General features: G+C 35.0%; 1 protein-coding gene across 2 annotated transcripts in view; it reads right to left on the minus strand.

Moving 5' to 3' along the window:
• The window catches only part of CTTNBP2 (cortactin binding protein 2), a 75,427-nt gene that overhangs the window by 39,632 nt on the left and 22,336 nt on the right, over window positions 1–13,459 (minus strand). Inside the window, exons 3-4 of one of the 2 annotated variants that reach the window (XM_063396724.1) lie at window positions 8,044–8,268; window positions 1,958–3,608 (exon numbers count right to left, since the gene is read on the minus strand). In XM_063396724.1, coding sequence (XP_063252794.1) covers window positions 1,958–3,608; window positions 8,044–8,268 — 1,876 coding nt within the window. Of the gene's footprint in view, window positions 1–1,957; window positions 3,609–8,043; window positions 8,269–13,459 lie in introns of those variants that run through there. The other variant, XM_063396726.1, reaches the window with a different exon arrangement.

The following is a 13,459-nucleotide window of genomic DNA, read 5'->3' on the forward strand; positions in this document are numbered from 1 at the left end:
TAAAGCAAAAACAATACATGGACTTATGAAGAAAAGCACTGGTAATTTCATTTTTAAGGTATGAGATTTATTCTTCTAAAGAATAATCAATAACTATCTTAAATGATGACCAAATATCAGATAATTAATGTAATACTAGCTGTTACATACACCTAATTGATGCTGATAGGATTTGAGGAAGACAATGTCTTGCTTACAAAAACTATTCAGTTTGAAGCTGACTTTTCCAGTAATTTGTTCTATGTTCATAAAATCTTGATTTTTTTTTAAGAATTTTTAAATTCTGTTATGAAGTCTAATAGCACTTGAAGGCAAATTAAATTTGGAAAGCATTTAAAATACTGGGATACTAATGATATATCTGACATGGCAATCAGACTAATCTTGTAATACTAATTGAAGATGAAAATTCAGGACATCCATATGAAAACCAGCAACCTAATAGGCAGTCAAATCCTAATGTTGCTGAGTCTGAGGAGCAGTAGAGAAATAGAAGAATAAGATTTCTGAGCTCATATTTTTATGGCATAGTTCAGAAAGGAGATAAGATTCTGACAGTATGGTGTGACATCCAAATGTTAAAGGATGACTAGGTTAATCCTGATATATGTAGAAAGTCTTCAGTGAAGTGGAATAAAAATTGCTTAATAACAGGAAACCTGAATCTCCTGTATATAAATGCTTCATTTTGCCACACAGTGTTTTTGGAATGGCTTCCCCAGGACTGGTGCTGGAGTTCAGCTCACTCACTAGCTAGTGGTACAGCTGCCAAGAGAAAGTGGTTGGTCATGTGTTGGAAGCAGATCAGCTGTGCAGGGCTTTTATGCCCTACAGGTGATGATGCAAGGACTAGAGTTATGGGGGACTGCAGTACCATAACTTAACTCACTGTTGAAAGTTGCAGACAATTCACACATTCCTCAATGATGATTAAGGTCTAAAGTGTTCCATAACTGTGTCTTCCCTTCTTTTCACTTCAGTGCAAGTCAAGCTAAAGAGGAGCTTTTACCCAATGTTCTAGTGCTGCTGATCCCAGCAGGGAAATATGTTAATAAAAAGCTTTATAGGAGATCTACAATTCACTGAATCAGTAGATCAGTATTGTCTTTGTTCACTTTAATGCCATCAAGAAGATTCCCTGAAGCTGGTTGCACATTAGACACACCAGTAAGTCCCCACCAAAATGCAAAAATGAGTTGTAGATACACATTGACTCCATACTTAAGATTCTCAACAGTTAGATTTTAACTTTCCAACAGTAAATGTGTGCCTATATCTGTTGAAGTAAATCTGTGAGATACCATACATGAATATTAACAAAGCCTAAAATCAAAAAAGAACTACAGAAAAACAGCATAAAAATGAAACGTATTCTGTGGTCATGTAGTGATCTATAGGAAACTGCACTGTTGTGCAGGCAATTACATGTCTTAATGTGCAATCATCTACTGGCAAAGCAGAATGCCAGAGCCCCAGCTATACCCTGGGGCATAATAAAAGAATCTTTTATTCTTTAAAAGATTCACACAGCATCAAAATACATATTCCATGGATGATCCTCTGAAGAGGTAATATTCAAAACCTCTCTTTAGACTGAGAAAGTATTCTGAAGTCCAAAATACTAACATTAACCAAATATAAATTAAAAACAATTTGAAGAAATTTGATTAATACACTCTAATCTGCAGCTCACTTATTTTAAACATTAGTCCTCTTCATCTTTAAAAAAAGCCTTCAATATAGAGACTTCCTTGAGGAAGCAAACTAATTTATAACATTAATAAATCAGCAAAAGAATTCCCATACCCCTGAAATGTGGAAAAAATAAAAATTAAAATTTTGGCTTTTAGAAAGAAAGAAAGTGAAAGTTACAAGATAAATAAAGCAAACAAGACATATAAGAAAACCAAAACATTATTTTTGAGGGAGACAGTTTGTAGCATATCAATCCCTTTACCTGATGCTGTTACCAGGAGGCTGTCTGAATCACATGGTCTACAGGATGAAGCACTAACAGGGTTTATGGAGGAGCTACAGGCAATGGTGGTGGGAATGACAAAGGAAGTTTCTGAACATGCAGGTTGGTTCAGTCCAGGAAAGTGGGAAGGCCAGGCACCCACCTGAGATGAGGCTACGGCTGGTATGGCACAGCCTGCAGGTGCCACAGATAAATCTATAGCAGGTTTTGGTGGCAGCTGAGGTGAGGACTTAGAAATAATTTCCTCATTTATTACCCTGATTCCTTGTTGTGAACTTGAAAGAGGTGAGGTCACGGTTTTGTTGTCAGTTTTTGCACTTGTGTTTGGGGATCGATTACTATCCATTGAAACTTTAAGCTGTGGGTGTGGTGGAGAGGGAGCTTGTGAAAGCCCTGGTTTTTTAGGAGGAATAGGTGGAGGGTTTCCTCTGTCAATTCTTGGTACACTTGGAGTCTTTAAAGTCATTCTACCAACTGAGGGGTAACTGCCAGCTTCCACGGAGTGTGATGTACCTGGCCGTGAGGGAGTGCTGCTCTGAGGGGTTGTAAATCTGGAAAGAACTTGGGTAACAGTATTCCGAGCTGCCTGCTTGGCAACAAGGTTGTCACGACTAGTAGGGGATACATCCCTTGAGGGAGGGCTTTGGGTTGTGTTTCCATTTTGGTCTTGATCATTTGTATTCGCCTGAAATCTAAATCTAGCTGCTTGGACTCGTGGATTAAGGCCCGGATGGCCAGTAGTGTTGGCAGATGGTGAATGCAAACTGTGTACAGAAGAAGAGAGAGAGGAATTCTGAGCTGTGGCAGTTGGTGTGGTAGGGGTGCAAAGGGAATTACTATTTGAAAAAGGGGGAGTGCTACTTGATAAATCAGGGGATGAGCCTGTACTTGGTCCATTTTCTTCAATTCTGTTTTGATTCTGTGCAAGAACAGGAGTCGTGGGAGGGACAAGTTCACTAGATGAAGATTGCCTATCAATGACAGGCTTCACAAATGCTGCATTGGCACACACATTCATTTTTGAATTGCCAGACACTAGTGGGCTCACTGTAGAAGGCTTATTAGAGACAGTCAAAGGCAACTTCTTAGCATTTTCCATGCTACTGTCCATCATTACAGTCTCTGTTTGACAAGCAACAGTTCTTGAACTTGGCTCTTCTGTTTCAACCGAAACAGAAACAAGACTCCTGTCGCTATTCTTCTGAGAAAGATTAGCTTTACTTTCATTCTCCTTTTTTAATTGCTCAATCATTTTGATCATTTTATCTCTTTCTTCTCTGAGGTCATTGGTGTGTGTTTCCTCTTTGTGAAGTTTGGCACGCAACTGCTCTCTCTCTGTGTCAAACTCAGACAGCTGCTTTTCCATTTGAGCTTCCATTTGTGTACTCCTTTGTTTCTCAGCTGCAAGAGACTCTTCCAATTCAGTAGCCTTTTTCTTTTCCTCTTCAAATTTTGACATCACTTCTTCCAGTTTCTGGGCTTCTTCTACAATTCTGCCAGACAACTGCTTACACTCTTTCACTAGCATCAATATTACATGCTTATTCTTTCCACGTTCTTCTTCAAGGCGAGCAGATAGCTTTTTGTGCTCCAGCTCAAGATTCTGTAATTGAGATTTTTCTATTTCCAACTGTACGAAAACAGAGAAAATAATTCTCATTAACAATTCTCATTTCATAATAACCTAGCATTAACCTGACACTGATATTTTCATCTTTCAGAGTATGACTAAAATGAACCCAGGAAGGTGATTTGTGATACCTAACACAAGTGCACATAATCTCATACAATCAAAAGAGAGTCATTTCAGTAAAGCAATTTAGAAACAAAGTAAACTCTTTAAATTTCCTCCATTATCATTAGACACACTCCCCAGAGAGGTTAAATGCTTGTGATTCCTAAATGATGGAGCTACTTGTTCTCCAAAAATTTGACATAAGACATAACATAAAGTTATCTCAGTAAAGGAACCAAACACAAGCTTTGCAAAAAATCTTTGAGGACAGAAATTAAAGGGTTAGGTTTTATCTCTTTCTCCAAATGAAGGAGATTAAGTCCATCATGAACATAACAAGTATCCTGTACCTTGTTTTAACATTTATAAAAAAGACATGTGGAAGAAATCATTGTGGGAAATGATATCTACAGTTTAAACATCATCTTGGTTTCAAATACTTCAAAATACTTCTATACTGCTGTTTGGCAGCATAGAGGATGCACTGGGGTTTTAGAGCTTTATCCCAGGCTGACACTCTGCACAATGCCTTTGACAAAACCACACCCACCCTTCTTAAAAACAGTATCATAGACTCATAGAATGGTTTAGGTTGGAACGGTAAAAATAAGGTATGGCATTATCAGTCATTGCTAAACAAACTGTATCACCAGCAATAGCTCTTCAATTCTGTTGATGGAAGTACAGCTGCAAATTAAATTAACAAAATATTATAATGACACTATCCTTAGGAATTGTCCCAATTGAAGTTTACAAGTGAAAAAAAACCCCTCATTTTTTTTTCTCAGTGATTTAATTTTGTTTTCAAAGGATACTCCAGCATTTGCATGGTTCACTAGAATTTCAAAACAAGTGGAGCATCCAACCGTTTCTTTTCTTTGTTAAAACAGGTACAAAAGTTATGAGAAAAGTATACAATTTCTAAAGCTTGGAGATGTATAAAGATGATAGTGAAAGTATTTTTTGTCAAAACTTTCTATACGTTATCATTATGCTATTTTGTTTTCAGATGAGGTTCACCTATAAATTAAGAGCTGTGAAATTATATTACTTCCAAATAATTACAACCAGATTTACTGGCGTGAAATCAGCTTACTATACTATTGTAATACCTTATTTGTAAGCATTGCATCTAAATGAAGGCTCCCTAATATAAATGTAAATCCTCTATTTGATTTGAATATACAAAAGCAGCATTATTTTCTCATTTTACATTGTCTTCTATTTCTCTCTCTTGCCCTTTTGTTCTTTTTTTGGCTGCATCATCTGAATAGGAAAAACCTCTGAATATTTACATGGTATTTTTTCCTTTAGATGACAGATTTGGAACTAGTTGCAATTATTTATGAGTTTATGAACTAACTAGAACTTGATTTCTGCAAAATGTACTATATGTTTACACTGTAATATAAACATCTGGAAATGAGTCCAAGAAGGATTTGAAAAGGGATAAAAAAGCATACTAAGAAAAAACATAGTGTCCCACAAACAATTAACCAGCAAAGGCCCTTCAAAGGTGAGAGACAGGATGCCTTGTAAGAAAATTGAGGAAGCTTGGCCTGTGTAGTTTAGCAAAAATAGACAGAGAGGTAATCTAACAGCACCATCCTTTTGAAGGGCCCTTACAGTGATGAGAAGAGTCAAATGCATTTTGGTAATGGCAGGTGGGGCTCCATAATAAAAGCTTACAGAAAAGAAAACTTGCCCTTTGAGAGGCTCAGTCTCAGAAAAAAAATTCTGCACAAGGACACCAGTGCAGAAAAGATGCAGTATTGCCATTCCTGAGAGTTTTCAAGACTAAGCAATACAAATTCACAGATGACCAGATGTACTGATGATGACAATCTGCTTTAAGCACAAGGTTAGACTAAATGACACCAACAGGCCCTTTCCAACCCACACTTGCCTTTCTTTGAGCATGCATTCTAATACTAACTCCTCTGCAAACTCTCAACAAATCAAGAACTGTCATTTTGATGATCTGTTTTGTGTTCCCAGGAAAACTCAAAATTAACTTTCACAGCAGTTCTAAGAAAAGCACTCAAAGAGATGGAAGAGGATAGAGACAGCACAAAGCAGATGTCATCTGAGAACTAGATGTTTGTATATGGTAAGCCTATGACTTTGTGCACTTCCTTGACTTTTCTACATGCTGGCATATTTTTATGCCTTGTTTTTTATAACCATATAAAATTTTTTTTCACAGAAAACTTTCGAGGTAATTATATTCACAGATATTATGTCCCCACAAAATAAGAGTTCACTCTGAGTCTGTTTAAAGTTCAGTAATATCCAGAGAAAATAAACACAGCTGTACACAGACTTCATTATTTAGAGTGGGACAGTGAGGCAATCCCAAACACAAAGATAAAGGCATCACACATTTAGAGAAGCAGGAACCACTCTTGGAGGGATGGGGTGCAGCTGGCTTGACAAACTTCACATTTGTCAAGGCCGATTTTTTTTTCTTACACTGTGTCATCCTACCTGGTTGAACATTTTTGAAGTCCCTGAAAACAATTAATTACCGTCTTCAACAGAAGGATTTGAGATACGAAGAACAGACAGAAAAATGTGGAATGGAGGGAAGGTAAAACACTGAATAAATAGTTTATGAACAAATGTAGATGGTTGAGAGATCTGTTGCCACAAACTCAACAAATTTAAGAGTGTCTTGTACAAATAGCATTTCTAATGGAGCTTAAAAGAGGAAGATGTAATTCAGTAGAGAGTCATGCACACAGCCACACAGTTTGAAACATGCAGTTTGTTTTCAAATCCTTAAAATTAAGATTTAAAGAAAAAAAGACTCACGTATTTCTCTAGGAAGCAAAAGACAAAAGCATACTTTCCTGTACAAACACACTTACAGAAATAGACTTTGGTAAAAAAGACAAAAAAAGGATTTGAATTTGTAAATTTGAATTTACATATTAATATACTGACATATTCTTAATATGTGAGCCCATCTTAGGAGTATGTATCTGTCCATATAATAAAAGCCACAGATAGATGAAGAATTTAGGTACAAAAAGAGACTTGTGGCTATGCACTGAAACAAGAAACTAACTCCACTGTCCTGACAGATGTGTCAGGGTTTCTCCCAGTATCTTTGTTCAGTCACAAGAAGTAAGCTTGCTTGCCCTTTCCTATTTTTCTATTTACTGAAAAAGCTTATGAGAAAGAAAATTAATACTTGAGAGTTCTCAGAAAGAAGTGCGAGGTGTGTACCAGCAATGGTTCACTCTACTATAAACTGTTTGAAGACTTACCTATCATACATAAAGTCTAGTAATATCTTTTTTTTTAAAATCTGTTTTCCTAAAGTCTTCACAGAGCAATGATGCTTAAACTAAACAAAACAACAGAGCTAACATAAATACAAAATGTTTGCTGGCTTAATTTAAGTATTGTATTTCCAGCAACTTCCAGCACTTTTGCATGCATGTTTTTTCCCAAAGAACAATCATTACCAAAATCAATTTTATGTCAATTGTCTTAGCCTGTTTGTTGTTTGGGAGTTTTTAAGTCAATGTAAAACTGTCACCAAAAAGCTATATCACAGCAGTATCTAGTATGGGCATTCCATCCATCTTACACCCAGAGAAGATGATTAAACACATATAGAGCATTTTTTCTATTTATTCAAGAATATCTTGTCTAGATTAGTCCTTTATATGACTGTTTCCTCTCTTTCCTCTCAGAACCCCCTCCCCAACATATTCATATTTAGCTATTTAAAAATGTGTGTCTTACATATTGGTGAAACACATGCCACTAACCAATCATTCACTTTCAAAATGATACTGCCTTATCTTCAATCTGGCACTTTTTTCTGCAACGTAATTGTTCCAAAATAGTTTTCTTTTTACAAAGAAATGTTCTAAATATGCAAAAAAGCATGTTTAGAGTTATAAAACATTTTACTGATTTAAGAAATACAGATACTTAATGTAAAATTAAAATAAATTATTTACTTTATTCAGGTTAGACTGAAAATAACAATAGGTCCTCAAGGCTCCAATGGTATTGATTTAAAAATATCTTGTGATGATGCTGTTTCAGCTCACACTGAGCTATCTACTTATATATACACTGTATCAACTTATACCAGTTATATTTACTTTTTCCATAAATAGAGCTAAATTCACAGAACAAATGAAATGTGCATACAAAATATCACCAGAAAACCAACACCCTACCCTATATGAAAATTAAGCAGCAAAATTTTAACACTCGTAATGTTAATCAAGACAAAGATGCAAACTAAAAAAGTGACATGAAAGAACAAATCAGGAGAGGGAAAAGGAAAAAGTCAATAGCAGGATACCTTCTTTTGTCTGTTTTCAGCAGCAGCCAACTGAGCTGACATCCTTTCTTGCATTTTCCTGCAGTGAGCCATAACAGCTTCTAAAATGGACAGAGGGTTCATGCACATTGGCTTCTTTTCTTTATCCCCAGCACCTGCCTCAAAGTCTCTCTGGAGAGCCAGAAATGGGTCGCTCAAATTAAATCTTCCATATCGCTCCTGGATAAAAACTTCTTTGCGCCGAGCCTAACAGAAAATAAAAAAAGGCAAACTAAAATAGAGAAATGAAACTAAATGCATTCTTTGAAGTACATCCACACATAGAAAAACTTAGACTACAGGGAGAGCAATATACATCATTTAAGGTTTTAAAATATTTTCTTTAGGTATTCATTTACAATCTCTAAAAGAAAAATATGCCTCAAAAATTAGAAAACACCCACAGTGCAGAGAAACACCATCAAGAAAGAGAAATTGTCCAAAAATAGAGAAAAAACATTTCTCTGCAACTTGTTTCAAATTCTGTTTTGAAGAATAAGAAAAAGAAAAAAGGAATAATAAACCAATTCTGAGATAAAAAACAGGAGAATGAGATCAAATTCTTATATAATTGGATAGCACATCATTTGGAAAGTTGAAGTTAAAATTTCAGCCTATGAAAAGTTCATGAATGATAACACACATTTGGGGGCATGAGAAAACAAGGAAGAACATAAGAACTATGTTAGAAACTCCTCAAAGACTAACTACAAATTACATACCTTAGTTAATGCCCAACTTTTTTCTATATATTTTCGACAAAATTGGAATGTTGTAAATGAGAATTTCTCTGGAAAAAAACAAGTGTGCCTACATATTCTGATGCTTGAAATAATTCTAACTTGTTTTTCAATGTGATAGTATAAATAGAAATTGAAAATCTTTGTTAAAAATAAATAATAATTCCAGGTCTTTGGAACATAACTTCAGAAAAAGCTGACAGAGTTCACTCAGACCTAAAGTCTAGCTTGGCTTACAAAGTCAGGTAGTGACTGGGTGAAGAGATAAAAATAACAGATAGAACATAGTTATTTTTTTATGAAGCACCTTTCAAGTAACTCCTAATTAGTCTAATTAGTCTAATATTTTTATCTCTTAATTTATAACTTATAAAATAAAACAGCTAGTTCTAAAGGTAAGACTAGGGGGAGGATCTGTATTTTTAATTTGTGGTTCTATAAGACGAAGTTACAGCACAGTATGTAGCTTAGGAATTCAACATTCATGGAAAGGAAACCACCAAAACCAAAAGCCTTACTATAAATGGATTCAATTGCTAATCAACCAAGCAAGATGATAAATCCAAGCAGGTTAAGAATTTAAACAAAGAGGGATGCACAGCCCATATATAAATTATCAACAACTTAAAAGCCACTTAGTTTATATAAAGTGAGACATCAAAGTAAAGGAAAAAACAGATGTAGCAGGTCTGCTGTAAGTATAAAAAGAAGACCACCAACAGCTCTCATTGTTAAATCCAAAGAAAAAGCAAATATGATTAACTGACCTTAGAGGCAAAGGCCTCTGTGCCTTTATGGAAACAGACTGCCAACCAGTGAAATAATGCGTATTTTCCATTTTTTTGGATGACCCATGACCAGCTGTCCTCTTGGCACATACTAAATGCATGTAATATGAATGAACATATTCTCTGAAATGTTTTCTAACATGCACAGCAATTAAGAGAACATAGCAAAAGAAAAGTGTGCACCTGCCAAAACAGGAAGGCGACCAGAGGTTCATTAACAAAGAAACGGATGAAACTGTACAGTAAGGATGAGCTCCATCTGAATGAAAATCAAAAGCAGAATTAAAGTGGCTATAGGAAAAAGGTAAACACTGTGGAAAAACCAAAAGGTCTCAAACAGCACATGGCTTGGGACGACAGACTGGCTGAAGCCGTATCTGCCTAACTCTCAAGCACAGGGAAAAACAGACTGGCAACTCTCAAACCACAGACAGCAAAGTCACCCAAAGATGCTTCCAACTCAAAGGGGAACTCAGGGTAAAATATTAAAACAAATGATTCTGTGGCTTTATACAAGGATTTATACAGTCATTGGATGTCTTCACGGAATGAAAAGACATGATTTAAAAAGAAGGTACCAGAATAAAAGACAAACCAGAAATTTGGAAGAAGGGAGATGATGAATATTTTCCCAAAACTTAGGCACAAAGGGACAGAAAGACAAACTAGGCTTGAGGGTTTTACATGATTCCTCCGGCCTCTAAATAATACTTCTGTCCCTTTGCAATTCACTAAAGCACATCAAATGGGAGAAATAGAAATGTTAGAATCAGATTTTTTTTCTCTTATATTGTCTTCTTTTACTGAATTTCAAGTCATAAGAGTTAGTAGCAATATCACAATATCTGTTTTTCATGGCAGTCATTATCTGTGGAATATACAACCTAAAATCATACTCCTTATAAGAGTGTCTGTGTAATTTGGTGGTTGTGTTAAAGCAAAAAATTAGCCACATACGCCATATTATTAGTTTTATATCCTTAATAATTTTATGTTGATATTAGTTGCATATATTTGTTGAAATAAGTACTCATAATTAGCAACATAATACACATAAGCAACACAGTTTTTAAGGTTAATACTGTATTTTCCCCCCAATGTATCTCAGAGTTTCCTCTTCATTTATCTGCCAAGTTAAGAGACTTCAGTAGGTCCAAATCTTCCATGCAGCAACCAATGGTAAACATCACAAATAGGACTGCATGTGCCACACTGCCAGGAAACAACGGAACTGAATTAAAGCTGCCCTAGATCCCTTCAACAAAATTTCCTTCCTTTCAAGAGCATTTGTTGCTCTGATTAATTTCCTTTTCTACATTTACAATCATTGTTTAAACAGATGTTGACAGGTTCATATTAATATTTTCTCTTGACATATGAATTAGGGAGTGGTAAGAAGTTTTCTAAAATTAACCAGTACAGAATAGGAGGCAGTAAAAGCTTATTTTATGTATTATGTGAAAGATGACGGTTGTTAAAAGGGTAATTGATTTTTTAAAAAGAGGAAGATGTCTGAAAGAGAACACATTTATAAATCTTCTTCAATGAAATTAGAGTTTCCTTAAGTGATTTGTTGTAGCTATTCAATTAAGCAAAAGAGAATTATCAATGAGTATATACTCACAATAAAAGCAGTACTTTCATATACACAAGTACCAGACTGGAGGATATCATGCCTTAGGATGATAAGTTAAGAATGACTCTTTAAAGAATGCTAGCAATTTTCATACATAGTTGAGTTTTGAGGCTCTGTTAGTGTTTTTGTTTAGTTGCCTTTTTTTAATGCAGATGTAAATGAATGTTTTCAAAGAATTGTAAGATGCCACTTCCATATAAAGCTGTATAGGAAAAAACTAAAAATGAAAATATAAACATCAGTGACTGAGGAAATAGTATCTTGCAGCATGATTTCTGTCAGTGAACATGTGATGCTCCATTTCTCCTTACAATTTTAACTGCAGTCTAAATTCCTTTCTTGAGCACAGTGACAGTGTATACTCATGCAAAATCTACAAGGGAGTTAAATTTTAACAAACTCCAAACTGTACAAAAATACCAATTCATTCGAAGTATCTGTTTCCATGTTAAGTGTCAACTATGATAAGACAAAAACTTGTTTGTCCATTTTAATGATGGAGAAATGGAAATTGCCTAGAGAAGATTGACAATGGTAACAGGCCACTAGTCCAAAAAGAGTGAAAACAGTAGAATTGAGAAATTGGAGGATACAATCAGCAAGTTAAACAAAACCAGCATACAGGTTGATTATGCTCTGACAGACCTACGTAATTGCTCTGTACTATAAAAGACACATTGTTTATGGATGACTGAGCAGGACCATAAAAGAAGTCATTTGGTAGAGGTACTAACAAAAAAAGAAAACATACTCAGTATTTTTTAATGTGAGACACACATACTCATAAAAAGTATTCAAACCCATCTTGGAGAACTGTTTTGTAACAGTCATAAAACATGCAAAAATACCAATACAATTTGTTACAGTACAGTAAACTGCTTGAAATGTAAAGTTTTCCTAGAAAAGTTGTCTCAAGCATGAAACTAATATTCAAAAGCTGCATCATTCTCTCATTCACAACAACCCACAAAACTTTTTAAAAAATTTGTAATTTGCAAAGTATCCCTGTGTCTCAGAATCATATAGCTTTAAATCCAAGCTTTTAAAAAGCATTTTTCAAGGTAAAAAGACAGCTCTGAATAAAAGACTGTATGTTGTTTTACAAGGCTATTTACAGGATCCTTAGGAGATTTTCTGTTTCATGCAAGTATGCAAATATTACAGTGCTTTGCAAAAAGCTGTATAATTTTCTTTCCTCAGCACTAAAAAGCACACTTGATAAAAGCACAAAATGCTAAACAATTAATTCAAAATTCTGTGTATAGAAGGACAAACATTTAAGTAACATTTAAACAATCCTCACAAGTACTGAAGCAGAATTATACAACCAAGATAATGATCAAGCCTGAATTTTCTAACTCCATAAAAGGACAGTATCATCCAATGGCACCAGATTATTATTACCACAATATTGATAAGTTGCACAACCTCCTTCTTTTTTCTCCCTGTTACTTGACAAAAACCTCCATGAAATGAAGAGGTACAGACAGGACCGACAGACACATGTTTCCAATTCTTCATTATTAATTTTCTCCCTTAGGGTAATGAAAACTCACTATTTTGAGGTTGCAGATTTTAAAAGGAAAATGCCGTTATTACAAGGCTAAGATCAGTTACTAACAGATCAGTCCCAACAAGAAAAAAACAGTGCAGTGAATATATAATATTCTTCACTTGGCACAGAAGAGGTGAGAGGTGAAATTCAGGCCTTGCACTAAGTTTCTAAATGATGAAGAAGAAAAAGTTGAAGTCATAAAACAACACGTGTTTTTGATTGAGAAGAGCCATCTAGATGTTTCACACAAAGATTACATTAGACCTATTTTATGACAGCTTTGTTGTCTGGTGCTTAAACATTTGAAAATTATAGGCCAATATTTTGTCAGGAAATATCACTGTTTGATGCTCTGATTATCTAACCGCCCAGACATTTATTTCTGAAAATAATACGGATTTTCATACTGATAATGAGTGTCAGCTGATAGAAGAGACTTGAGTTCTCTGGTTACTTTAAATAACCATTTGTCATCTAGACTTTTTTTGCATGTTCAAATTTATACTTGAAATTCATGCAAATAAATTCATAACTCTTCGCATGGAAATCTGTCAGCCATTCTTCTGAAGTGCTGAAGGAAATCTGACTTCATCTGTAAGCAAAATAGAGCACTTTAACCTTCATGCTTGGCAGCTAAAAAAAAGCTTCTTCACCTCAATAAAAAAACATACCAAAGTCT

Source organism: Prinia subflava, chromosome 4 (assembly GCF_021018805.1).
Source record: "Prinia subflava isolate CZ2003 ecotype Zambia chromosome 4, Cam_Psub_1.2, whole genome shotgun sequence".
NCBI classification, from domain to species: domain Eukaryota; kingdom Metazoa; phylum Chordata; class Aves; order Passeriformes; family Cisticolidae; genus Prinia; species Prinia subflava.